The sequence below is a fragment of the Globicephala melas genome, chromosome 11 (genome assembly GCF_963455315.2).
Source record: "Globicephala melas chromosome 11, mGloMel1.2, whole genome shotgun sequence".
Classification (NCBI taxonomy): Eukaryota; Metazoa; Chordata; class Mammalia; order Artiodactyla; family Delphinidae; genus Globicephala; species Globicephala melas.
Window position 1 is genome coordinate 88997358 of NC_083324.2, and position 27944 is coordinate 89025301.

General features: G+C 39.4%; 1 protein-coding gene across 1 annotated transcript in view; it reads left to right on the forward strand.

Annotated features, from left to right (window-relative positions):
• The window catches only part of KIF13A (kinesin family member 13A), a 213883-nt gene that overhangs the window by 110574 nt on the left and 75365 nt on the right, over window positions 1-27944 (forward strand). Inside the window, 4 exon segments of the mRNA XM_060307207.1 lie at window positions 3743-3803; window positions 19517-19609; window positions 20469-20649; window positions 23356-23443. Of these exon segments, the coding sequence (XP_060163190.1) occupies window positions 3743-3803; window positions 19517-19609; window positions 20469-20649; window positions 23356-23443 (423 nt within the window).

A 27944-nucleotide genomic window follows, 5' to 3' on the forward strand; every position in this document is an offset into this window, starting at 1 on the left:
AACAGTCATACCAAATAATTATTCTAGCAACAGATAATTGTTCTAATTCTGTGCAAACTACAAATTATACTTGATGTGGCCATTCTTGTTTATCCACATGAACCCTGGAATGATGGTGCTGAAGAGGACTCATCTAGTGACCAAAACTGTATTTGACCCTTGAAGGAATCAAGTTTCCCGAAAATGTGCATCTGAAAGTAATGCAACACTAAAAATCTATCTTGCAGTTTGAACTTCTACGTTTTCATAACAGTTTATCATGTTCATTCCGTGTTCTTATCTGCATTCCAACTTCTTCTCCTGGTATTATGTTTATTTATTGAAAAAATGTTACATACAGTGGCTGCTCTGTATGAGGTGCTGACCCAGGCACTAGCATGAGACAAAGCTCCTGCCCCCAACGGGTTCACCTTTGAGTGGAGGTGAGACCCACACCAGTTGAACTAAGCCATAAAACAGGAGCACATGTGAACTAGTGCCACGGGAGCTATAGAATGCTGTGGAATTTCATAGGAGGAGGGGGATCACTGGTAACCTGCATTAAATAAAAAAATGATAACAAGAATCTTTTCAGTTGCTTTGAGTTTTTAGGGAAATCCTTCAGATATCTGGTCTTCAACTTTCTTACTGATAAATGTTGAGTAAAAGCATAACCTGTACTCCATGACTGGTTTGAGGGAGATGACCATTCTGAAATGCTTGTGATCAAAGGTTTTGAAATTAGAGACATAATTCAGTTCAGGGAGAGGCCAGTTTTTGGCAAGAAAAGAACAATTATGTCTGCCAGTACTATCAGGGCCCTTTCTCCTCTGCAGAGTTTTAACATTTGTCTGAATTTGGGAGGGTGAATGCCTAAAATGAAAAATTGTTATCTTCCTTTTTACGAGCAAAAACAACTTTAGACTATTAACGGTCTGTTAGAAATGAAAGTTGGCAAAGAATTTGGAATGATTATTACTAAGGGTAGACCCCCCAGTTTTGGGGTGGATTTCATTTTATTTCAAGTAACATTACTGTGAATGTAAACCTCTAGCTTTCTAAGCTTGTATGCAAAATAGCAAGCTGGTAAATACAGGTTTTAGGTAGGTAGGAAAAATTAACCTACAGGAAATAAATGATCATTTCACTGTATGTAGCAACTACTAAGAGGAATTCATTAAGACTTTAGAGGGAAACAATGAACATACCTCGAAATTGGAAAGTAACCTCTGTTGGCCATTTAAAGTAAGGAAAGTTGATTTAGGTCAAAAGGAAAGGAAAATGTCCTGGGGTTGAAAGTTAAGTGTTATAAGATGCCATTAAAGGGAGGTTGTAGAATCTCCTTTTCTGGAAATGTTTAAAAACACGACAGATCTTCATCTCAGAAGTGTTGAAGTTCAGTCCTGCCTTGAGGCAGGAAGATTAACTGGATTACGCCTGTGTGGTCTCTCAAGTCTTTGGAAGAGCCCTTGAATGCAGTAAATATTTCACACTCTGTTGGCTGAAACTATTGTTTCATAGCTGTTCGTTTTAACCTTGGTTGTCATAAGACCAGAGTGAATGTTTGTATAAATAACAAAACTGAATTTGGATTTGACGTTGACGATGTAAGTTGTGTGTGTACCTGAATCAGTTTTAAAAACATCAAAGTACATGTAGTGCTGAAACTATTCAGAGCATAATTTAGTCTTTTGATGATGTGAAAAGTCCCTTCTTTCTTGCAAGTTCTCAATGACAGTAATCATTTAATAAATAATTACAAAGCAACTACTATGGACATTGCAGGATACAAATATGAATTAGGTATTGTTCCTGCTTTTAAGGATCTTTGTCTACCAGGGGAGATAAAACATATGCACACATCATATACATGATAAGTGAAAAATAAAATAATCGGGATAGGAGTCACACCAAAAAAGGATTAAACAGTGTTGTGAGAGTTCAGAGAAGAGAAAGCAAATTCCTTTGGGTTTAACCAAGGAATACTTCCTGGAAGAAAAATATATTGAACTGGGCCTTAAGGAGTATGAAGCATTCTGAAGGGTGGAAATAAAGAAAATGACAGAGGTGGAATTGTCCTTAGCAACTCCAAGGTACGGAAAGTTCAGCTGAAGCTTAAGGAAGTTGGGGGACAGGGACATAGGCTGGAAGGGTCTCATATGGCCAGTCTCAAGTGCCAGGTCAAAGTGCTTGGATTCTGATTGCTCAGTGCTTACGATCCCTTGGCAATGATTAAGCATTAAAGGGTCTCTGTCCCTTTAGGATTGTAATTTACCATTAGAGTTGCAAGCGGGGGAAGGCTGTAACAAGGAGCCTGTGAAAGTCACCTCTGAGTCACCTGAGCCAGTTTGCTTGAGGAGTATGCTGAGAAACACTAGTTTCAAGGCATGTTAATAGGTGTTACTCTCCTCACCAAAAGTAATTGAGAAATAAAAAAGTTACACAGGGCTTCCCTGGTGGCGCAGTGGTTGAGAGTCCGCCTGCCGATGCAGGGGACACAGGTTCGTGCCCCGGTCTGGGAAGATCCCACATGCTGTGGAGCGGCTGGGCCTGTGAGCTGTGGCCGCTGAGCCTGCGCGTCCGGAGCCAGTGCTCCGCAACGGGAGAGGCCACAACAGTGAGAGGCCTGCGTACCGCAAAAAAAAAAAAAAAAAAGTTACACAACTAAATGGGTTTATTTGCTGGAGGACTTTTCAGAGACTTTAATATTGAGAATCGCATAGAAAATCTTAAGCAGGGTAAAATATGTACCATTTCTGGATGATGTAATCTTTATTTCATGGACTGTCTCATGAAACTGCTGTTCCTTGGTGTGCACTTTGGGGAACGTTGCCCGACGCATTTGCTAATGATGGCTGGAACATGAGTGGTGGTCATATGCATGGAAAACATTAGATGTGTGTCCTTATGGAGGCAGCATCAGCCATTCCTAGTACATAGCAGGCATTCAGTAACTACTGCAGAAAACTAAAGCATGCGAGAGTGAATTATTGATTTTTTTTAAAAAATCTTACTCAATTTTCTTTTTCTTGCGGTACGCGGGCCTCTCACTGTTGTGGCCTCTCCTGCTGCGGAGCACAGGCTCCGGACGCGCAGGCTCAGCGGCCATGGCTCACGGGCCCAGCTGCTCCACGGCATGTGGGATCTTCCTGAACCGGGGCACGAACCCGTGTTCCCTGCATTGGCAGGCGGATTCTCAACCACTGCGCCACTAGGGAAGCCCCAGAATTATTGATTTATTAACAATACTTGGCCCAAGACTGGGAGTCCAAGATTTCCGGGAACGTGGGGAGTTTTGACAAAGTTTTGGCTATGCTAGAAATGGTAGCATCATGGAAAGTTAGAAGGAACTGGTTTAAATGAAAGTTGATCACTTTAGTGTTTCTTGTGAAGCCACGGAAGGTCTGGCTGGAGAGTTTCAGCAGACGCTGGAACCATAGACTTGGGAGAGAAGCCATTATTCTTTCTCACTAAATGTATCATTAAAAAATTTTGGCTAAGATATCTCCTTGTTTGAATTATGGATAAGTAGCAATTTCTATATGCAACTGAGTCTAATACAAGAAAATAACCATCAATTTAGTCTGAAAGAAACTTCAGGGTTAATAAAGCATCAAACCTATGGTGTTTTTTCGCTTTTTTGGTTTTTTTTTAATAAGACAGTATCAGGCACCCTCATCTTCATCAGTGAATTTTTTTTCAGTCTGATTTACTCATGGAAGTTAATTAATTTTTAAGTTTAACGTTTTGTTCTTTCATTCAGGTATTTGCGTTTGATTATTGCTTTTGGTCCATGGATGAATCTAACACTACAAAATATGCTGGTAAGTTGGCGCTCTCTCTGCACTTGACGGTTGGGCCTCTGGCCTCTTCTTCCGTTATGTCTGTTTTCTTTAATTATTCTGGAGCTCTGTTTTTCCCATAAAATTCGCACTCATTCTTTCCAATTCTGGCACGTGGGCTTTGAAGTCAGTAAGGTTTGGTTTTAGGATCTGGTTCAGCCATTTACTTGCTGAGAAGCCTCGGACAGGTTTTTTCCCAAACTCTTTAAGCTTCAGGTTCTTTACCTGTAAAGGGGGTATGAAGTGTCCTCAGAGGTGTTCCAAGGATTAGAGATAACGAGGAACCACCTCAGGCCGTCAGCGGAAGCTGTTGTGGTTCTTACACGAAGAGGAGGTTTAATGTGCTGTGCCTTCCCTTGCCTCTAACTTTCAGGGAAGGCACTGCTGCGCTTAAGCAAGCAAAGCGCAGATGCTGTTGGTTTCCAGGGCCCCCTCGCGTCCTGAGTGTTCTGAAGTAGTCAGTGGTGATGTGAACTAAAACTGTACGTTCCTCGGGGAAACGTTGCCGCAAGGCCCCACATTTTGGTATTGTTCCTTCCTTGAGGCATTTTATCCCTACTCCATTAGATACAGAAGACTGAATTTTATTTGTGATCACAGGTGAATCTTCACCTTTCCTAGGAGTTAAAATTACTTTAGCTCAAGAGGGAAGCATTTGTTTTAGTGGAGGAAGTCTTCGTTCCTTCCCTTCTGACTGTGACCCCTTTTTCTTAGATATACAGTCTTAATGAGCATTTTCTCCTTATTTCTACTTATAAGAATGTCAGCTGAATGACTTTACCATTTACGAAAGAGAGAAAGAAATATTGAAAGAAAGAGGAAGGAAGGAAGGAAGAAAGAAAAACAGTGAGGGGGTGATGGAGAGGATGTAGATCTTAAAAGATTAGAGGGTAAAAGAAGTTACTTGCTTACAGGAAATTTTGTTTATTGATAGCCTTTTCCTTGCTGCATAAAGCAAATCTGTTGAGAAATTATTTGATGTATAATTTTTTCAAAAGTTAATGGCTGGAGTTAGGAAGATTCCTTCCATTGCTCACATTGGGTAAATTAGCCTTTCTTTCCAAACATCATTCCTGCAACTTCAGCAATGTATTTTATTAATGTGAGTAAATAGTTCTTCATATTGGTTGTAATTAATTTGTCTTTTTATCCGTCCTTTGGGAGTCTATATAATAAATTCTACAGAGTCTAGGAGAGTCGGCCTTGACTGTTAGCACAGTATAATTTTGTGCTGGGTGTGTGCTTTTGGATTTAAATAAACAAAAGTAAAACACTTCATACTGTGACAGAACCAGATGAGGACAAATGCTATGGCTATACAAAGTCCAATCTCTCACTCTGTTCAGTTGATATTATTCAGGATATAGTCAGATATAGCTCCCTGTATTAGAACTCTTAGGCAATTGTCAGATACTTCAGAGGACTCCTCATCCCTTATAGATAAAAATCTGTACTCTTTGGATGACATTTAAGATCCTTTATTTTATAACCCCATCTACCTTCCCCACCCTCTGCTCCCTGACTCCCCACCACCCCTTCTATGCTCCAGCCCAGTGTTTCTTTTTATTCAACCTAGGAAGCCAGAAAGTCTCAGAATAGTTCCTTAAGTATTCATGAAACTTCTACTGTGTGTGCAGCCTCGGAAGCCCTTGAGAAATTACAACCTAAGTTGGAAAGCAGAAGAATGCATGACAAACAACAGTAAACATTTTGAGATATTTAAACTCTAAATTTTACAGGTTTTAAGTACTACAGAAAACCCAAGGAGAGGCAAAATGTGGAAAGACTGAAGTTGCCTGGGAAGGCATCATAGAGGAGATGGGACTGAAACTGGACATAAAAGTTTAGCATAGATTTAGCCACGGGGCAGTATGGAGGGCATCCAGACGAGAGGAAGCAATACAGTGTCAAGGAAAGCACACGGACTCTGAACTCCACCCTGGGTTTAAGTCTCAGGAAGCTTGCTTTGGTTCTCTTAGACAATTTAATCTCTCTGAGTTACAATTTCTTTCCTGTAAAATGGGAAACATGGCAGTGATAATACCTATCTTACATGTTGTAATAAGGGTTCAGTAGGTAACTTAATGAGCTGACCAGTGGAAGGTGCCCATAAATGATACTTCGTTTGGCTTTTCTGTAAGTGAGGATGCAGAAGTAGGAGTGAGCATGGTGTATAACACTGGTCTGAGCAAAAGATGCATTTTGGGGGGAATCAGTGGGAGACCTACTTTTACGTGTTAAGTGAGGCCAAATAATAAGAAAGTTTAAAAGCTAGACTAAGAAATGTAGATGATATGGTGAAAAATAGGGGAGGGGCTATTGGAGTAATGGGGTTAAAATAATGCTTTAGGAAGATTGTTTTTCTCTTTCTTTTCCATATCTCTACAATCACATCCTCCATTACTGCCCATAGAGACCATTCTAGCTTTCTGCAGTGTATCACTCATACCTCTGAATGTAGGACAAACTTTTTTTTTTTTACTAGAGATAATTTTATTAAGCACAGATGATAAAACTAAAATGTGAAACTCGATTTCTGTAGCTCTTCATTACAAATAGTATGTGCCGAAGTATTTTAAAAGATAAAAATGATTTTTAAACATTTTGATAGCTTAAACTTTACTAAATTTTAGCTTGCGTGATCACATCTAATACCATGTTTCTGGTATTAACCCTGAAATAGGGTTCTCTTGGTCGATGGAGCAGAGTCTGTTTACAAAAGGTGAGGAGACAGTTTCTTACTCTTTAGGTATCGCCATTATTGTACAAATTCTGTGACCACCTCAGCAAAAAGTAAAATTCTTGCTTATTATTCTTTCAGAGTTTTTTGCACTCATTGTAAATAATTTGCCTAGTGAATATATCACTAGTAGATTAGTTGATTGGTTTCTATACTAATATGATTTCCTTTCTCTTTTTTTAAATTTAATTTTTATTTTATATTGGAGTGTAGTTTGATTTCCCTTCTCTTTAATTAAAAAAAAAAAGCAATTCCTTCTTAATTGTGAATAGAAACATTAAGATAGAAGTATTCATTCTCTGATGGGACATAGAAGAAACAGAGAAGGGGAAGCACATAGTTCCTGAAACTGACCTATTTGTCAGACTCCATGAATAATGGCATCATTGATACTGAATCAGAGCTCTTGAGGCAGCTCTCAAAACTTGGGGAGCAGAGAGGAGGAGGGAGAGGGGAGAGAAACAGATGAGTGCATGGATTGAAAGAGCAAAGAGAGGCTCTCAGTTTCATGGGGTGTGTCAAATGTTAAATTCTCAATTATGTTTTATGTTACTCTACTCATTAAAAGCTATAGCAAGCAAGAGCTTCCACTCTCAGACTGATTTAGAAACCCATAATTCTATAGTAGGTGTAATGGCACTGCATTGGGTTGGGTGGAGTGGTGGAAGCATGTGGGCTTTTTAATTGAACTGCCTGGGTTCCAGTCCTGCCTCCCCCACCTTTTATCTATGTAAGGTCTGGTGAGTTTTGTTTCCTCTTAGGTTAAATAAGGCTGATAATAGTTCTGATCTCATAGGGTTGATTTGAGGACTAAATGACCTGTTCATGTAAAGTACTTAAACCACAGGAGATGCTCACTTAATATTTATCATGGGGCTTCCCTGGTGGTGCAGTGGTTAAGAATCCGCCTGCCAAGGCAGGGGACATGGGTTCAAGCCCTGGTCCGGGAAGATCCCACATGCCGCGGAGCAACTAAGCCCCTCCGCCACAACTACTGAGCCTACGCTCTAGAGCCCGGGAGCCACGCCCGTGTGCCACAGCTACTGAGCCTGCACTCTAGAGCCTGTGCTCCGCAGCAAGAGAAGCCACTGCAATGAGAAGCCCACGCCCCGCAGCGAAGAGTAGCCCCTGCTCGCCGCAACTAGAGAAAGCCTGCGTGCAGCAACGAAGACCCAATGCAGCCAAAAATAAATAAATAACTAAATTTAAAAAATATTTATCATCATCTTTATCACTGTCACGTTGTAGCAGTAGTAAGGATAGTAGCATCAGTCCTTTGGAGAGAAAATGCATTGTGTGTGCTGGTATTTATGAGACCTGGTTTTGTCACAAACTGCTAAACTTTGGGGATGTCTGTTTCTTCATCTGTGGAAGGAGAATATATTGCCTAGAATGATCTCAGATCTCTTCCAGCTCTCAGATTAAACATGAATCAGACATTTTATGCTGGCCACACAGCTGTTGCAGTGGACTTTTCAGAGTCAGATCAAAGGCTTGTTTGTTAAGCCATTTGAATTGCATTGAATCATGCTTTGAGACATTTCACAATTTAAATATATTATCTCTTATTACCACCTTTTGGTTAGCAAGTCTGCGCATAATTCTGAATCTTTAAGCAAAAACCCTTGTGCCAGGGCTAAGAAAAAGCAGAAGTAACCTGCAAAATTAGGCACCCACAGCATGGGATTTCTACATAAATCCGTTTCCTCTCCCCAAGCCCATATATACATACACATAAACATAAATCAGGGACTTCCCTGGTGGCGCAGTGGTTGAGAGTCTGCCTGCCGATGCGGGGGACTCGGGTTCGTGTCCTGGTCCGGGAGGATGCCACATGCCGCGGAGCAGCTGGGCCCATGAGCCATGGCCGCTGAGCCTGCGCGTCCGGAGCCTGTGCTCCGCAACGGGAGAGGCCACAACAGTGAGAGGCCCACTAAAAAACAAACAAACAAAAAAACCCGTAGATCAACATTTAGGATTATAATGTTATTATAGTGAATACTGATAAACTTGAGAGCATCATAACAGATAATAGGCCTTTTAAAATGTTTAAATCACTACTAATTTCATTTAAGGCCTTCTCGATAATAAATCAATACATTTTTTATCACTGTCTAAAATGTGTCATGTTGGTTAAATAACAATGACTTCCAGTAACCTTGGTTTTGCTTTTCTTCCTAGCAGGAGAATATTTTTCATAAACCTGTTTTTCTATAAATCTTCATACCAAAAATAAAAATCAGTCTAGTGGTGGCATATCTGGGTATCTATATGGACAAGAACATTTCCTGACCTGAGAGATTCTAAACTGTTGACTTACAAATTATATGACAGTTCTCACCATATGGTATGTCGCTCAGATTTGCTGAAACCTGTGTTTTCAGGCATTGTAATACCTTGCAATTCAGGAGAAACGTTCTACGTCTGATTCTTGTTCTGCTAACGTTGCTTTGTACCGTGAAGGGACAGCTGAGTGCCTCCTAGCTATGGCTATTGCCGTGGGGAGAATAGCCATGTTTGATTCTGTTCCTATGATGGGAGCGTTTATGGGCTCAGAGGTAGAAATGGTTTCTGTTTCATATTGTTTAACTGTGCATCAAAATTTACATTCTAAAAGTTGACAGTAGCCAAAATAGAACCAGTTTTTTAAGCAGACTTCCAAAATATTTGTTAGAGCATATTGTATTGATTCATTATTTTACTATTCAAGTGTATATGAAGACCTCAGCAAGTGTCTTGTGTAGAATAAATACTCAGTAATTGTTAGCTGTTAAGTTTATCAAAACTGTGGAAGTTTTCCCTGTGGTTATGAGAAGCAGTAGTAGTTGACTATGTGAAAAGTTTGTTAGAGATTCACTATAAATGGTGCATGCCATCTTAAAAGACATTTATGAAACACTGACTGCAGAATCCTTCTAGATTTTTCTTTCTCTTTTACAGTCTTACAAATTCTTATCCATACCTAACCTGACAGTCCTTTAGGGGCTCACCTTTATCCAGTTGTTCCTCAGCATCCAGACTAGTTTTCTTAGAACCAGCAACTCTCTTTTTGCATTTGTTAGTTATGTAATTACAGAGAAGTGTAACTGACACAAACCAGTTCAGGAGCAAACACAACTGACCCTTTGTGAGAACCTAACTCAGCTGGTGGGAGTCCAGAGAGTTGTCTACCAGTTGGGTGATTTAGTGTGCAGTAAGCCATCAGTGTATTTTACAGATGGAAGAGAGAATGTTAGTTGAGAGAATCGGGTAAGTGAAGGTCAGTTAAGAAAAATTTCTCTGAGATAAAGTAAGCTAGGCTGACACTGTTAAATTTTTTACAAGAGTGTGTGTGTATGCTTCTCTTTCTTCTCACCTCTACTCCCAGATTTTTTAATCCCACCCAACGCTGCCTTCTTCCACTTTCCTTTCTTTGTCGACATCTATTCCTTAGAGTATTTCTTGGCGCCCAGAGACATCACTTAACTTAGTTAAGTGTGTTTAGAGGGGTGGATAATAATAACAACTATAGACAATAGAGTTCTGAGCACTAGTTTCCCAGCACTGTGCTCATCCCTTTATCTGCAGCAGGTCATTTAATTGTCAAAACACCAAATTAGTAGAAACTGATATTGCCCCCATTTTACAGATGAGGAAACTGAGGTTCAGAGAGGCCCTGCCACTGGTAAGAGAGCTGAAAGCGGTGGTAAATGTGGATTTGGGTCAATGACAGTTATGTGTGAAGATTTTATAGATTCTACTGCAATCCCAGGCCCTCCTCTCTTCTCTCTCATCCCAACAAGAGGCTGTGCCTAGGGAATCATGTTATTGGAGTACTCTGGCTTGGAAGCTAGCCAGGGATAATACTATTAACATTCTCCCTCCTGTCAGAAGTTCTCCAGAGTCCTGAATGCCTGTGTTTGGTTTGGGCTTTGTTCTCACCTTCCCTCAAGTGCTGTCAATCTTGTGCACCCCACAGTCCAGAAGAGATATTGAGTCAGGTCTGCCTCTGTGTCAGAGAAACACAGTGGCAAACACTGTCGAGCAGGTAGAGGTGAAGAACAGCTCCTTTTTCAGCAGTTGTTATATGTGAAAGTACCTTCCTGAATCACTCCAAAATGCATTCTCTGTGAGACAGTCCTCACAGCTCTTTCATCCGGGGCCCCGACGCCTGACCCCTCCTCTGTGACTCAGCCACTTTACACGGCAACAAAGAAAGGAGCTGAGGTTCACTGCCAGCTCATGACTGGCCCCAGCGCTGTCAGGGGGTGGAAACATCCATCTGGGCGAGTCACCCAGGCCGTGCTGCAAGGAAAACTCCTGAGGACTGCAGTGCTGATAGCTCCCAGGTGCCACTGTGGAAAATGGCCCCGTGTCTACCTTTACCCTCCAGGCCCAGGTTCTCAGGGTCGTTTTACCAAGCCCCTTAATGGCAATCTTCTATAGTTTATTAAAACTTAAATCTCCTATCATCAAGTCAAGCCTTTAAAGCCCTAGTTCCTTTATCTAAGCTCTGTAGTTTTGGGTCATTTAACTTAAACCAGGTTTAAAGTCACCACATGTGACAGTTTCTGAGAGTTGCACTGTTTGAGGGAGAGATTGCCTGAAACCTCGTCCAGGTTCGGCGTTCCTCGCCCCTTCAGGTATGTGTGAGGTGCCTGACTGGCCTTGCACCGTCCAGGTGCTCGGATTTAGAGCTGGGCCACCTGCCAAGTCCAGACTCATCACAGTCGCTAGTGCTGTCAGCCCGGTTAGGAGTGGAAAAACACCCTCCCAGACGCGCATGCCCAGGAACTCCAGATCATAAATATTGAGCTTAACCTTTTTTTTTTTCACTCTTAACTCCAGTGAAAAAAGAGATGGGGAAAAGAAGGAAAACTGGGGATTCTGTTTAAAATGATAGAATCGTGTTAAAATCCCGGCTGCTCTTCCACGCCGCTACCTTAGAAATATTCTGTGCACATGTCACGTCCAGTCTCGTATCTCCATATTTAGTGCTTTGATCAGCCATGATCTATGTGAGACTGCCTTGGTTCATGCAGATTGTGAATAAAATAAGGTTATGCACTCTTATTTTGTTCTCCCATTTCCTAGAGCATAGCCCACTGTGATGTTTCACCCTGTTCCTCCTAAGCAGTCAGGTGTCAGCATATGCATGATATGCACTTTCCTTCCCATCCCTAGTTTCTCTTCTGTGCTTTGCTATCAGAGCCCTGCTGCAGTGAGAGAATCACCTTGGTTACTGAGCTCCCAATGCACACACCTGGTAGCTTTGAGGCCATTGCTGCTATTCCCAGGAGGGACAGGTTACACACAAGTGTGGAGACTCAGGGTGTTAGCTTTTCAGAGAGCTCTATCATGTATGACTCAGGGCTGGGCGGGTCAGGTCTGTGACTTTGCTTGCAGAAATTCCATACAGGAACCTTCTCTACTGTTCTGACATTGTGTTGTGGTTGCTTTGGGCATGCCTGGGTTTTAAGATTTGTCCACACAGCTATAGGAGTCTAATCATAAACCCCACAGAGGAAATTGGCATCTTGGTCATGGTTATGAACAAGTGAGACCCTGTGGATTCCCCGTGCCAGGCACGTGGAGCTGACTTCTGTAGAGTGGCCATCTCCCCTCTGGCAGGGGTCCTGCGGAAAAGTCACAGGCTCTTGGGTTGGACTGTGTTGTGCCTTTGTGCGGTTTGTCTGGGATAGAAACAGATCCTCATAGGTCCTCTTGCTCCCCTCAGGACTTCTGAACTTGCCCTTCTGTTTCCCTTCTGGGCTGGTACGTATTTCCCTAGACAAGTGGCACTTCGTCCCATTTGAGTGTGAACTGGAGTCAGGAAACATTTAGGGTAGGGATAGTGCATCTTTTATGGATTCCCTGATTCCCACTCTCCAGCATAAATAGCTCTGTGTGTGTGTGTGTGTGTGTGTGTGTGTGAACTAAGCTTCTAAAAGCAGTTGACAAATTGCTTTTTTTCTATGCCGAAAAAAGGGACTGCTGTGTTTAAAAAATAAAAAGGAACCAAGTAAAAAGAAACAAATAAACAAACAAAAACACCTTCAGTCTTTTGGATAAACCAGACTCTCCTTAATAGACTGTATAAGGGTCTTTGATGGTTCATATTTTCTGTCCATCACAGAGTGAAGTGTAGCCACTGTTCATGTTTCATGGAAAACTGGTTATGCTGAGGAGGGCAGAAGACCGTATAGCGTCTACAGGGCATTTTTAGGCTTTGGTTGACAGTCTTCACTTTTTTCAAATAATCATTTGTTTTACCAGTGGTGGCTGAAAGTCAGCAAACCAAAGAATTGATTAAGTATAACCCCAGCCAGGGATTCATAGAGCTACAAAGGCACCAGAATAAAAAAATAAGGGGAGCTCTATAGAGTCTGTTTGCATTCAGTTTTATTGATACGATTTATTTAGTTGTTTTTTTCCCTCTACCTTTCTGAGATATCTTAATGTTATAAAAAAATGGTAAATATTTTTCCTCCACTGGACAACATGGGTTGGCGTATTCTGGCCCAGATAATAATTAATGATACTGTTCCTTCTTCCTCTCATCATGACCCCCCCCTACACATACACACACATTCACACACCCCCTTCTTTCTGTCACGTGTCAGTATACCACCATTACATTTGGTCAGTGGAATTTTAAAGGTGGGACCACTAGAGGTGCTAGAGAAATAGCAATAAATGATTCCTTTAATTTTTTTTTCTAAGAGTAAGTGTCTTTTATCTTTAAAATTGGATTGCCTCACAGAACTGTTGCAAAGTTAGAGGAACTATTGAAGGAAAAATAATTAGATGATTACCTCCTTTTCTGCACCAAAATTAATTATAGTTGATTAAAGATTTAAGAGATGGTATTAATTATGGATATTAGCTAAAATATATTCTAGACTTTTAATGGCCACGCACTATGGCAAGTGCTTTACTGTACTGCCTTATCTAATCATACCAGCAACCCAGTAAGGGAGCAACTATTATTCCTGTTTTACTAGTGAAGGAGATCTTGCCCAAGATTACATAGCTGATAAGAAGTAGAATTCAGATCTGGATATAAAACTGGAAAAACCAAAAACAAAACTAGAAGAAAGTATGGGTGAATAACTATGTAATTTGGGGTAATAATAATCCAGAATGATTTTGGAAGCATAACATACACCATATAGATGAAAATCATAAAGGAAAAGATGAGAGATTTGAATATGAAAGACCAAAAGCTTTTGTATAACAAAGAACAACATAAGACTGAAAGGTAAATGACAGATTGGGGAAAAATATGTACAATATATAATAGACCAAAGGTTAATATCCTTAATATATGATGGATATTTTAAAATTAATACTTAATCAATTACTAAACCAATTGATTTATAAAAATAAACATAGGACCCAAATAGTCAGTTTACTGAAGAGTAAATACAAATGGACAATAACCTAAGGAAAGGAAAATTTAAATTTAACAAAACAAAAGGCCTTTTTTTTTTTTTTCTGTTAGTCAAAGCCAGGAAGAATGATAATAGCCAGTGTTGTTGAAGGTGTAGAAAAAAGATTCATGCATTGCTAGGAGAGTTAGTGATTTGATTTTTTTTGGAGTTTTGCCTAGTAAAGTCATTAGAAAAGTGTACAAAGATAAATGTGTAAGAATAAATATTGCAGAAAAAAAGAAAAAGGAAATAATCTAAGTATCTATAATAGGTTGTATCAGTTAATAAATTGCATGTTAAGTATACAGTGGAAATTAAGCAGAGCTATTAAAAATGTTAATGTTGATGAATCTTTGTAGAGGTGGGAAAGTATTCATTATTTCTTAAAAGATAATAAATTTCCCTTGAGACATGAAGTCGTAGACAAAATGGATTCCATTCTCTCTAGAATCCAGTCTTGCTTAGATTTGTAAAAATACATGAACTTTACAATATAATTCTTTGTATTTTCCCTTTTATAAATTGTGTTTTGGGATAGCTATTTAAGGATGGAAAGGAGAAAAATTCTTTCCAGAAACACAGTATAATTGTCTTCTACTTTTTCATATTCCATTTTGTGTTTCCCAGAATGTTTTCCTTTACTAGTTACAACTAAAACTTTCTTAAATACAGTAAATCTCAATTATATTCTGTCTGTCAAATGTACCGTAAATATCTAACTAAAAGAACTTGACTTTTTGGAAAGCATATTTGTACATTTAGTGGAAATCAAAGAGACTGGTTTATTTTTTTCAGTCACATATATTTTGTTTCAATGTCTAGGAGGTAACTATGGATGTCAGTAAAAGTGTAATCTGTAATTTTTATCAAAGTTATTCGATTAGTTGTTACATATTATGTTGACACGTCTGTTCACACCCCAGGGCCTTATTTAACAAAGACTATTGTAATCTTGAGGGGCTCATTAGAATTTCAAAAACAGCCATACTTTATCCAAAGTGTAAACCCTACAATTAACTTTTTAAGTTCAACCAACAATATTTTGACGCCTCCGTCATCACTAATGAGGAAAGGGACGCCCAATTAAATACACATTAGTCTAAAAACAGTAGTGTCACCAGAGCAATTCAGTAAATAAGAGTGTGTACTGTGTGCCAGGTACTCTGCTAAGATGCAACAGCTCCTGTTTTCAAAGGAGTTCACAATTCAGTGGTAGAGACAGACATGGGGAAAAAAAAAAATACTGCAGTGTGTTGAGTTCTGGGAGTTTGTTTTTTAAAAAAAAACAAACATACCACGGAGACCAGAGGTGGGAATAACTGATTCCCAGTGTCATGAAGCCTGAATCACTGATTATGGTTGGGCCTCAGTCCATCTGGGAGTCAACACCCACAGGCCCTGCCACTCGCTGGTGGCCCCATCTTGGGCAAATGACTTACTCTTTCAGAGTGCTGCCCTCACCACCCCCCCATCTCCTTATTGATCACAGTCCATATCAAGGCATTGCAAGGATTCAGCAGTATAGAATACGGAAAGTGCACTGCAAACGGGGCAGTTGACAAAAAAATACTTTTTTTCTTCTTAGCAGCATACATAATAAAAGTATACAAGTTAAACAGGTTAATTCGTATCCTATTTAGTATCTGCAATAATTTGGAAACAGGCCAAGCTGAAATTCATTCTTGTATTTTTTATATCCTGGAGCATTCTTTGATCATTTTTTGTTTTTCGTGCAATTTTAGTATACACACCCTGGCTGGTGGTGGTGTTGGTTTTTTCACCTGACACATCATAAACCTATTTCACGTAGCTCTATAGCATTCATTCTTGGTTTTTTTCAGTTAATGATCTTTGGTTTTAAAAGATGATTCCTACCAAGGAAAAAGAAGACTTGTGATTTGCCCTTGCAAAAACATTGAGAAAATAATTCCTCATAATTCCAGCCTACTCAGCATCAGAAGCAGAAACCAGAAAGTAATCCATTTCATTACCTGATAAAAGAAGAGATATAAATCCTTGATTGGTTAATGACTTCAGGCTCTGTGAAGCCAGGGTGAAAAGCTCTTTGACCACAGTGCTTCTCTGCAGTTGAGTCCTTTCATCAACTCAAGCTCTTGCTTTTTTCCAAGTTACTAAATATGAATCAAAATCATGAATTACAGTCAGGATGTTGGACCTAGCCGAGTCTTAAAGCATCTTGTCCCCATCCTCACCCTACTCCCTTTATGGGGGCTGGTTAACCAGTGTGGAAGATCAAACGAAATTGCTCCATTCATCTGTTTGTGTCAAGAAAGTGGTGTTTTTTCAGTGCCTTTGATGGCATTTGGGTGCTGGCTGAGGACCACCATCAATTCTCACAAGCCTGAGCACAGGCTGTGTTCAGTTCCCCATCTTCTGCACTACAGGGCTTAGGTCCAGATTTAAGCCTGTGTTTTGGCATAGGCCTTGGGAATACATGTGGAATAAGGAAGGTCCTTTGAGAAAACACGTGAGAAAAGAATATCGATGTGTATCAAAGATCAGCAACAGGATGGGTCAGATATTTTCTTAGCACAAGACTCTCATACTTAACTATAACATAAAAGCATCTTTTTATTGGACTATAGTTGATTTACAATGTTGTATTAGTTTCAGGTGTACAACAAAGTGATTCTGTTATACATACACATGTATCTATTCTTTTTCAGGTTCCTTTCCCATATAGGTCACTACAGAGTATTGAGTAGAGTTCCCTGTGCTATACAACAGGTTCTATTAGTTATCTATTTTATATATTGTAGTGTGTATATTGTCAGTTCCAATCTCCCTATTTATCCCTCACCCCCCTTTATCCCCTGGTAACCATAAGTTCGTTTTCTACATCTGTGACTCTACTTCTGTTTTGTAAATAAGTTCATTTATACCCCCTTTTTTAGATTCCACATATAAGTGATAATCATGATATTTGTCTTTCTGCATCTGACTTACTTCACTCAGTATGACAATCTCTAGGTCCATCCATGTTGCTGCAAGTGGCATTATTTTGTTCTTTTTTATGGCTGAGTAATATTCCATTGTATATATGTACCACATCTTCTTTATCCATTCTTCTGTTGATAGACATTTAGGTTGCTTCCATGTCCTGGCTATTGTAAATAGTGCTGTAGTGAACATTGTGATGCATCTTTTTGAACTATGGTTTCTCAGGGTATATGCCCAGGAGTGGGATTGCTGGGTCATATGGAAGTTCTGTTTTTAGTTTTTTTAAGGAACCTCCATACTGTTCTCCGTAGTGGCTGTACCAATTTACATTCCCACCACATAAAAGCATTTTTGAAGGTGTGTCTTCAGTGGATAAGAATTTTGACAATACTTTATTATCCTCCGAGTTTATGTGTGTGTGCACATACACACACATCTTTAGGTAGTCTTCACAACAAACCATATTTTTAGGAAGCCTCTTACAGTTATACCCTTTTAAAAATATCCACATATTTCACTAACATGTTTTAAATGCCTCTTCGGTAGAAGTCCATAGTTGAGAAATAATGTTATATAAATTTGGTATATTTTCTTCTGATCCAGTTTTTTCTTTTTTTTACTTTAACACACATAGATATTACACATACTATTTGACATAAACTTTTACATTATATGTACAGTCTGAACATGACTTTTTTTAAAACTCAACAATGTTTCTGAATTCTACATTGTTTACACACATAGATTTGTTTTGCTTGTTTATTTAAACATGGTGTGTAATATTCCATCATATAAAATACATTTTACTTATCTACTCCCTTGCTAATGGGCATTTAACTTGATTCCAGCTTTCAGTATTATAAATAATGCTGCCATGAACATCCTTTTACAGGGGTCTCTTGTGGGAGTGAGTCTCTAGGGCAGATGCCTCACAGTGGGTCAGAGAGCCTGGGCATATTCCTTTCTCTTGGTGCTGTGAGGTTTTCCTTGGAACAGCTGCATTTGTTTATTCTCCCACCAGCAGCTTATGAAAATACCTATTTCTTCAATCCAGCTATATTTGATACTGTCAAGGTTTTTTTTTTTTTTGGCCAACCTAATGATTGGAAATATTATTTCTTTTTCTTTTAAATTAAATTGATTAATTAATTTATTTTTGGCTGTGTCGGGTCTTCATTGCTGAGCCTGGGCTTTCTTTTCAGTTGCGGCGAGCGGGGGCTACTCTTTGTTGCGGTACACAGGCCTCTCATTGCGGTGGCTTCTCTTGCAGAGCACAGGCTCTAGGTGCACGGGCTTCAGTAGTTGTGGCACATGGACTCAGTAGTTGTGGCTCGTGGGCTCTAGAGTGCGGGCTCAGTAGTTGTGGTGCACGGGCTTAGTTGCTCTGCGGCATGTGGGATCTTCCCGGACCAGGGCTCGAACCCTTGTCTCCTGCGTTGGCAGGCGGATTCTTAAGTACTGCGCCACCAGGGAAGCCCGGAAATATTATTACTTGTTTCATGTTTACACTTTTAAGAGTCCCATTCTGCAACCATGATATGTCATAATATAACAAGAGACTGCTAAAATCAGATGCATCAAAGAAAAACATATACCCAAAAGCTTATGTTCTATTGCTTTATTTCCAAACGTAAAAGGAATTGTCATTTGGATAAAAAGATTAAACGGACTCATTCTTGGACAAACATTTATTAAGCATTTTGTACTAGGCACTAGGATTACAAAGATAGACAGATTATAGTCTGACATCCATCAGGGGCTTCTCATTCCAGTAGAGGAAAGAGGTACTTAAAGCAGTAGTTTCTGCACAGAGGAAGGAGAAAATCACTTTAATTGTCTTAATGGTGGGGACTGAATGTTAGAAAGGCAACAATTTCAAAGGGTAGTAAATGCCTCGTTAAGCGTTTAAAAAGATTTTCACACCTTGATCTTTAGCTGGGCACTACCGTAGTATAGATGGTACATGACAGAACTCCCCCAAGAGCCACAGTGAGCTGTAGACAGGCTCACAGACGGGAACCTGTCCCCAAATCCCCGCTGGGAACACAGGTGAGAGGTGCCTGTGCTCAGCACATCCCCTCCACCAGCGGTGAACAGCTGCTCCGCATCTGGCACGGGCTTAGCACCGTGCTAGGGGCAGAGGTGCACACACATACCAAGATGGGGATGGTGAGGTTCCTGCTCATCAGAAGCTCAGAATCCACATGGGGAGATAAGACAGTTTGTGTTGAATGACACTTTCCTACTAACTCAGGAAAAGAAACTAAACCAAATTCAAATGATGCTTCCATACGGCCCACAGACAATGGACAGGAAACTTGAAGGCCTAGAGAAATGTCTTAGAGGGAAACTGGGTAGAATCATAAACAGATCCAGGTACTGAGCTATAGTGTAGAAGAGTAGATAAGCAAAATTGTACACAATAAGTTCTTTAATCCACAGCCCTACACAGAGTAGATATGCAATACACTTAACGTCTTTTTGGATTGAGAGAATGTGTTAATGACTGGGGCTCGGTTATTACTACTAATATGTCAAGAAAAATCAGTCTTTTTAGTTTTTTTGTTTGTTTTGTTTTTTAGGTCAAGAAGTGGTTTTCAAGTGCCTTGGGGAAGGAATTCTTGAGAAAGCCTTTCAGGGGTATAATGCTTGCATTTTTGCATATGGACAGACAGGTAAGTAGCCACTTACAGTCAGTGGTATTAAATGTGCATTTCTTAAAACATAGATATAGAAAACACTTTGGGAAACCATAGAAAAACGCTTCTGACTTCACGGGTTTGGCTGAATTAGATGATCAAAAGTAATCTTCATTTTGAAGGTTTGACAGTTGTGGTAACTGAGTAATTTTAGTGTTAATGAGCAAAGCTAGTTTTAAACTATTAAGTGTCATTTTCCTAAATTATAGTTTTAACCTGTATTTGAACTAAGAAAATAATTACCAGTTTCTCGGTATAAATGTTATAGTGAAAAACTGTAGAAAAACTCTTAGTATCGTCCTCTTAGTATCATCTAGAGGACTTCACCAGGATGTTAAACAAAAACAGGCTAGTGGCTCAGCCATTAGCCCTCTGAGCCACCATCATTTCAATTATGAAGTTGGAATAAATCAATAAATCATAACAATACTGCCTATTGTCACATCACAGGACAATTAGGGGAATATATGTCAAAGCACTTTCACAAATGTGAAATATTGATATTTTGTGGGTAAGATACTGTTAATGTTACTTGATGGTGATATTTGATATTTACCATGTGTACTTTTAAAGATTACATATTTGTAGTGCTTACGTTTGTACATATCCATCTGTAAGAGAGGTGCCCTCTGGGTCTCACAGTGAAAGTCAAACTGGAGGCCGTGAGTATAATAGAAAGAATAGTAGCCTTGGTGTCCAAGGGACTGGCCTTTGGGGGCCAAATTGTCCGCTTCTGCTGTGTGACCTTGGCTGCTGTGTATGAAACACTTGTGTAGCTGAAGCTTTACAGTTTGCTTCCTCTTCCATCCTCCTTTCTTTCTGCTTGCTTCTCCAGGCTCAGGAAAATCCTTCTCCATGATGGGCAATGCTGAGCAGCGGGGCCTCATTCCAAGGCTCTGCTGTGCTTTATTTCAAAGGATCTCTCTGGAGCAAAATGAGTCACAGACCTTTAAAGTTGAAGTATCCTATATGGAAATTTATAATGAGAAAGTTCGGGATCTTTTAGACCCCAAAGGGTAAGTTAGTGGTTGAAATTAACCTTGTAGTAGGGGTAATAATTTTAAGTGATCCTGAAGTTAAAGTTGCAGGTGAGTATATGTATTTGCGCCCTTGGTCGGTACTCGAGTTTCAGTTCATTTACTGAGAAATCATCAGCTTCTCAAAGCCTGTTGGTATATCTAGTATTCATAGTTTATCCTATATTCGTGTATAAAGTTGCTTACATATGCCATTTAAAAGGATGTTTTTACTATTTTGTTATTTTTGCCACTATGGTTTATTCATAAAAATTGAGTTAAAATGACACATTGGTCCTTCCATTTATGTTGGAAAGTAGCACCTCTAAATTGGAGGCAAAGTGGTTGAAGGTTTCAAATGACCCAGCCTAAGCAAGTCATTCTTTTCCAGGGATGTACACTGGAATCACTTGGGAGGCTTTTTAAGGATACACTGGCCTGAGCCCCTGCTCTAGCGCTTATGATTCAGTAGACCCAGGGAGAAACCCAGGCATCTGCATTTTTTAAAAGCTAGGTGATAAAAACCAGATGAGTTTGTTTCATAGAGGAAGGAGAGGGCCACTTACCTTTTTATTAATTAAAATTTTTATTGATTTAAAAATAATATATATAAAAATTTAGAAAGTAGGTAAATGTAAGAAGAAATAAAAATGACCTATAATTCCATCACTCAGAAATAACTGCTGTTAACGCTTTGGTGCATTTTGATCCTGTGTTTCAAATCTATGGGGTGGATGTGTGGTATGCGTGTTTAGGTTCTTCTCTAAATACAATTCAATATCCTGAATTTTTTATATAACATGATGAAAATATTTTTAAATGTTTTTAGCAGCTGTATAATCAAGGGTATAATTAGAGGCATAAGATAAAAATTATAGATGGAAAGGAAGTGACCCAATCATCAGAAATAGTTTTAGTTATTAACTGTTTAATGCATATGAAAGAATGTTTACAATATATGTAAGGTTTAAAGAATAATAAAATCAATGACTGTCCTACTCACCGTTTGGCTTAATAAATGGAACATGACTGATATTTTTGAAGCCACCTGTGTACTCCTCTTTGATACTGTTTCAACTCCTACCATTCCTACTATTACGAATTTTTTTTTTTTACTATTACGAGTTTTATATTTCTCATTATCTTCCTCCTCTTTAAGAGTTTACACATAATTTTGCACAATTTTTAACTGTGTGTAAGTGGCGTCATAATACGTGTGTCCTTCGGTGACTTGCTTCTTTTCCCCTCAATGATTCATTCGTTCTGATATATGAAGTAATAACATTGATTTTTACTGCTCTTTAGTATTCCACTGTATAATTATACCATAATTTATTTATTCTGTCTCCTGTCATTTGTGTGGTTTCCACTTTTTACCACTACTGTGCTGCTCTGAGCGTTCTTGTACTACATTCCTCCTGGTGTACAAATGCAGGAGTTTCTAGGGAATACATCCAGAAGTGGAATTGTGGGTCAGAAGCTACAGCATCTTCAGCTTTGGTACTGCAAACCTGTTTTCCGAAACAGTTGTACCAGTTTACACTCCCACCAGCAGTGTACAAGAATCCCAGATGTTAGACACCATCAGAAGCACTTGATATTGTGCTAGATTTATTTTTTCTTGCTCATGAATAGCATTAAAGAATCTCTGGTTGTGCCAACAGACTGAGCCGAGTTCTGGATCCTTGGGCATCAAATCAGCTCTCTTGAAACTGTGCACTTGGTCTGCCCTTGTTTAGAGTACGGCAGAATTGCTTGTTGTCACATTGCATTCTTCATCCTTAAAATAACATTAGTAAGACCTACTTTGTGGAATTGTGAGATTAAGATTCAGTGAGATAACTGAGAGGTTCTTAGGGAACAATGTCGAGACTTCGGGAAGTGCTCATTCTTAGTTTCTTTTTTCCACACTTGAGTGATGCCAAGCATTGACTCTTGATTTGAAAAGTGATTAGTATTTGATGAAAAAGGTGACGTATACAATATGGCTATAATGTATATTATAGCTTTGCTTTTCATCTCAATTATCTATTGATAAGCTCTTCACATGGGTCCCAAACCGGGATTGCCATTTAAAAATTCAAAAGAGCCCTAAAATCTTCACCAGCAGAGCCAGTTCTAAATATAGGATAAATATCAGTAACTACAAACAGCTACTGTACTATAACATTACTTTCTGTATAAAATGGTCAGCACAGAAGCAGCTTAAATCAATGCTGCTGATCTGAAAAGGTAAATTAAAACACTTTAATATTGTTCACTACTTGCTCAAAACCTTAAGACATTACTTACTGAGAATATGCTTATTTATAGAATAGCCTGAAGATTAAGTTCAATTCTGGCATGTTCTTTGCTTCATTTCCTTTTTTTCCCTCCTCCCACATGAAATTGAAGTTCATCTACTAAAGCAAGTTGGCCTAACGTAGTATTCTGTGTACTGGCTGTTTAGTTTGGGAGTAGAGATAGAATTTTTTAAATAATACGTTACTTTAAATAGAAATCAGAGTATAAAAGACATTCCTCATAAGGAATGCTGTTTTGCTAATCCAAATAAAATAGCTTTTAGAATACTTTTTGATTGTTAAAAAAAAAATTCCTTTGAAATTGCAATCTTAGTTTCTGAGTACTTTTAAAAGTACTTTCTTTTTAGAAAGAAAAGCTCAAGTTGGGTCTGACTCATTCATTCCTTTTTCCTTTCTCTCAAAGGAGTAGACAGTCTCTTAAAGTTCGAGAGCATAAAGTTTTGGGACCGTATGTAGATGGTTTATCCCAACTGGCTGTCACTAGTTTTGAGGTAAGTGCCATTAAAAAAAAAAGTCATTTAAAAACTGACAGTAACTTGAAGTATATAGGTAATGTTGAATATATTTTTATGTGAACGCTTTATAGCATATTGACGCCGTTCATGGTCTCAGAAACCCAGTATTAACCACCCCAAACAGAAAGAAAGGGCTTTAATCACACCCTTCAGCCTGCTTGGTTGTGAGGGGTTTGCAGTATTGTTGGGAGGCCCAGTGTTTTGCGATTGCTGAATATTTTCACTCATAGCACTCTGCTGAAACAGTTCTCCCTGAAGTTTCCAGTGATGTCCTTCTGGACAAATCTGGACAAATGTAAACAGTATTTGGTAGTTATTTCAACCCTTTCTCTTTGACAGGGTCTCCTGCCTTAGTTTCCATTACTTTTCACTCTTCGGGTTCTTCTATTTTTCTGAATCGATCCTTCCTCCATTGACCCGTTTCCTTTTCCTACTCCTTGACTTTTATGCTTTCTCATGTCCTGGCTCTATGTTTTGTCCCTATTTTTATTGTCATTACTTTGGAAATCCCATAAAAGAAACTGCTGTCTGTTGCTGAAGAATACCGATAAATAAATGAATGAGCAAATATATCCTTCCACTTAGAAGTACCATCTATGTGTTGTGTTTATCTTTGCATCATTTCAGGCTCAGTAGGACTAAAATTAATCTGCAAGATAACTCTCTCCAGCCATTTAAACATAGACAGTTCTATTATTGCTTAGATCAGAAATAAAGTGCAGTCATTACTTTGAAAACACTGAGATCCTGAAATGAATGAAGACACCTCTGGCATGAAGATGCTAAGTCAGCACTTCTGCTAAGGTGCCTGGCTCGTAGCTCAGTGTTATAAGGATCAGTGTCTGTCTCCTCCTGTTACTCATTAGTAAGAGCTGAGGAATTTGTGATTTGCGTTCAGCTCTGCCTCTTATTAGGTGTGGGAAGAGTTATTTGACCTCCATGAACTTCAGTGTCCTTGTGTGTAAAATCAGGAAAATACTTATTTTATAAAGTTCATCCATCAAAAATTGTTTAAGAGCCTTAGGTTCTGGGTGTCCTAAAGCAGGTGTACAGAGACGAAGAAGGAAAGTTTCCTGTCCTGGGAGAGCCACGGTGTTGGAGGAGGGAGGCAAATAATCAAGCAGTAGAGCGCTTTGCAGGAGAGTTAGAATAAAACAAGGTAACTACCGTTATTGAGTATCTGGAATGCTCAATAAATATTAGCTCTTTTCTCCTTAGTAACTTGCAAAGGGAAGAATAGGTACTTAACAGAGGAAGAAGACGATTGCAGGATGGAAAGAATGGGGGAGCGGCGGAGTCAAGATGGTGGTGTGGGAAGACGTGGAGTTAGCGTCTCCCCACAACTTGGGTGCCTGTGTGCCACTGGTGGGGGACTCTGACGCACAAGGAGATGAGAGGAACCCCAAAGTGAACCAGTAGGATGTAGGGGGACTGAGGGGGGAGGAGAAGTGGAGGCCAGACAGGATTGGCACCCCTGAGGCTGGGGAGATCAGGAGAGGCAGGCAGGAGGAGCCATCCAGGAGGAGCGGGAGAGGAGTGGAGGGCGATTGCTCCTCCCACTCGGGCACAGGGAGCCTGCTGGGCTCCCAGGTGAGGTCCCCTGCCCTCTGAGACCAGGGGTGGGGGCACACCTGGGACCCTTCTGTTCCTTGAGCCTAAGCCTCACCCCCACCCCCGCCAGCTCCCAGGGCCTTTTCCAGCCCTGTGGGTCCTGAGCATTGGCCCCACCCACCACCCAAACCTTGCCCTTGCTTAGGCCCCACCCTCCACAGCCAAGGCCTTCCTTCCCCCCCCGCCACCCCTCTTTTTTTTTGCCGCCCTAGGTGGCTTGCGGGATCTTGGTTCACAAGCCTGGGTTCAGGCCAAAGCTCCTGTGGTGGGAGCTCCAAATCCAAACCACTGGACTAACAGAGAACCCCAGACCCCAGGGAATATTCATTGGAGTGAGGTCTCACGGAGTTCCTCATCTCAGCACCAAGACCCAGCTCTACCCAATAGCCTACAAACTCCAGTGTTGGAAGCCTCAGGCCAAACAACCAGTAAGACAAGAACACAATCCCACTCATAAAGAGAAAAAACCAAAACCAAAATGAGACGGCAAAAAAATATGTCACAGATGAAGAAGCAAGGTAAAAACCTACAAGACCAAATACATGAAGAGAAAATATGCAATCTACCTGAAAAAGAATTCAGAGTAACGATAGTAAAGATGATCCAGAATCTTGGAAATAAAATGGAGGCACAGATTGAGAAAATACAAGAAATGTTTAACAAAGATCTAGAAGAACTAAAGACCAAACAAACAGAGATAAACAACAAAATAACTGAAACGAAAAATACACTAGAAGGAATCAGTAACAGAATAACTGAGGTAGAAAAACGAATAAGTGAGCTGGAAGACAAAACGGTGGAAATAACTGCCGAGGAGCAGAATAAAGAAAAAAGAATGAAAAGAATTGAGGACAGTCTCAGAGACCTCTGGGACAACACTAGACGCAGCAACATTTGAATTACAGGGATCCCAGAAGAAGAAGAGAAAAAGAAAGGGACTGAGAAAATATTTGAAGAGATTATAGTTGAAAACTTCCCTAGCATGGGAAAGGAAATAGTCACCCAAGTCCAGGAAACACAGAGAGTCCCATATAGGATAAACCCTAGGAAAAACACCAAGACACATATTAATCAAACTAACAAAAATTAAATTCAAAGAAAAAATATTAAAAGCAGCAAGGGAAAAACAAAAAATAACGTACAAAGGACTCCCCATAAGGTTCCAGCTGATATTTCAGTGGAAACTCTCCAGGCCAGAAGGGAGTGGCAGGATATACTTAGAGGGATGAAAGGGAAGAACCTACAACCAAGATTACTCTGCCCAGCAAGGATCTCATTCAGATTTGATGGAGAAGTCAAAAGCTTTTCAGACAAGCAAAAGCTAAGAGAATTCAACACCACCACACCAGCTTTACAACAAATGTTAAAGAAACTTCTCTAAGCAGGAAAGACAAGAGAAGAAAAAGACCCACAAAAACACCTCAATACATAAGGCAAATGCTAACAACCGTGAAAGGAGAAATCGACAGTAACACAATAATAGAAGGGGACTTTAACACTCCACTTACACCAATGGACAGATCATCCAAACAGAAAATAAAGAAACACAAGCTTTAAACAACACAATAGACCAGATAGATCTAATTGATGTTTATAGAACATTCCACCCAAAAGTGGTAGAATACACTTTCTTCTAAAGTGCACATGGAACATTCTCCAGGATAGATCACATCTTGGGTCACAAATCAAGCCTCAGAAAATTTAAGAAAATTGAAATTGTATCAGGCATCTTTTCCGACCACAATGCTATGAGATTGGAAATTGATTAAAGGAAAAAAACTGTAAGAAACACAAATACATGGAGGCTAAACAATGCACTACTAAATAACCAAGAGATTACTGAAGAAATCAAAGAAGAAAGTAAAAAATTCATAGAAACAAATGACAATGAAAACACGCCAACCCAAAACCTATGGGACGCAGCAAAAGCAGTTCTAAGAGGGAGGTTTAGAGCAATACAGTTTCACCTCAAGAAATAAGAAAAATCTCAAATAAGCAATCTAATCCTACACTTAAAACAACTAGAGAAAGAAGAACAAAGAAACCCAAAGTCAGTAGAAGGAAAGAAATGAAGATCAGAGCAGAATTAAATGAAACAGAAACAAAGAAAATAATAGCAAAGATCAATAAAACTAAAAGCTGGTTCTTTGAGAAGATAAACAAAATTGATAAACCCTTAGCCAGACTCATTAAGAAAAAAAGGGAGAGGACACAAATCAATAAAATTAGACATGAAAAGGGAGAAATCACAACTGACACTGCAGAAATACAGAGGATGATAAGAGACTACTACAAACAACTATATGCCAATAAAATGGACAACCAGGAAGAAATGGACAAAGTCTTGGAAAGGTACAATTTTCCAAGACTGAACCAGTAAGAATTAGAAAATATAAACAGACCAATCACAAGTAATTAAATTGAAACTGTAATTAAAAATCTTCCAACAAACAAAAGTCCAGGACCAGATGGCTTCACAGGCAAATTCTGTCAAACATTTAGAGAAGGGCTAACACCAGTCCTTCTCAAACTCTTCCAAAAAATTGCAGAGGGAGAAACACTTCCAAATTCATTCCACAAAGCCACTATCACCCTGATACTAAAACCAGAAAAAGATGTCACAAAAAAAGAAAATTATAGACCAGTATCACTGATGAACATAGATGCAAAAATCCTGAACAAAATACTAGCAAACAGAATCCAACAGCACATTAAAGGGATCATAAACCATGATCAACTGGGATTTATCCCAGGGATTCAAGGATTGTTCAGTATACGCAAATCAATACAACACATTAACAAGTTAAGGAATAAAAACCATATGATCATCTCAATAGATGCAGAAAAAGCTTTTGACAAAATTCAA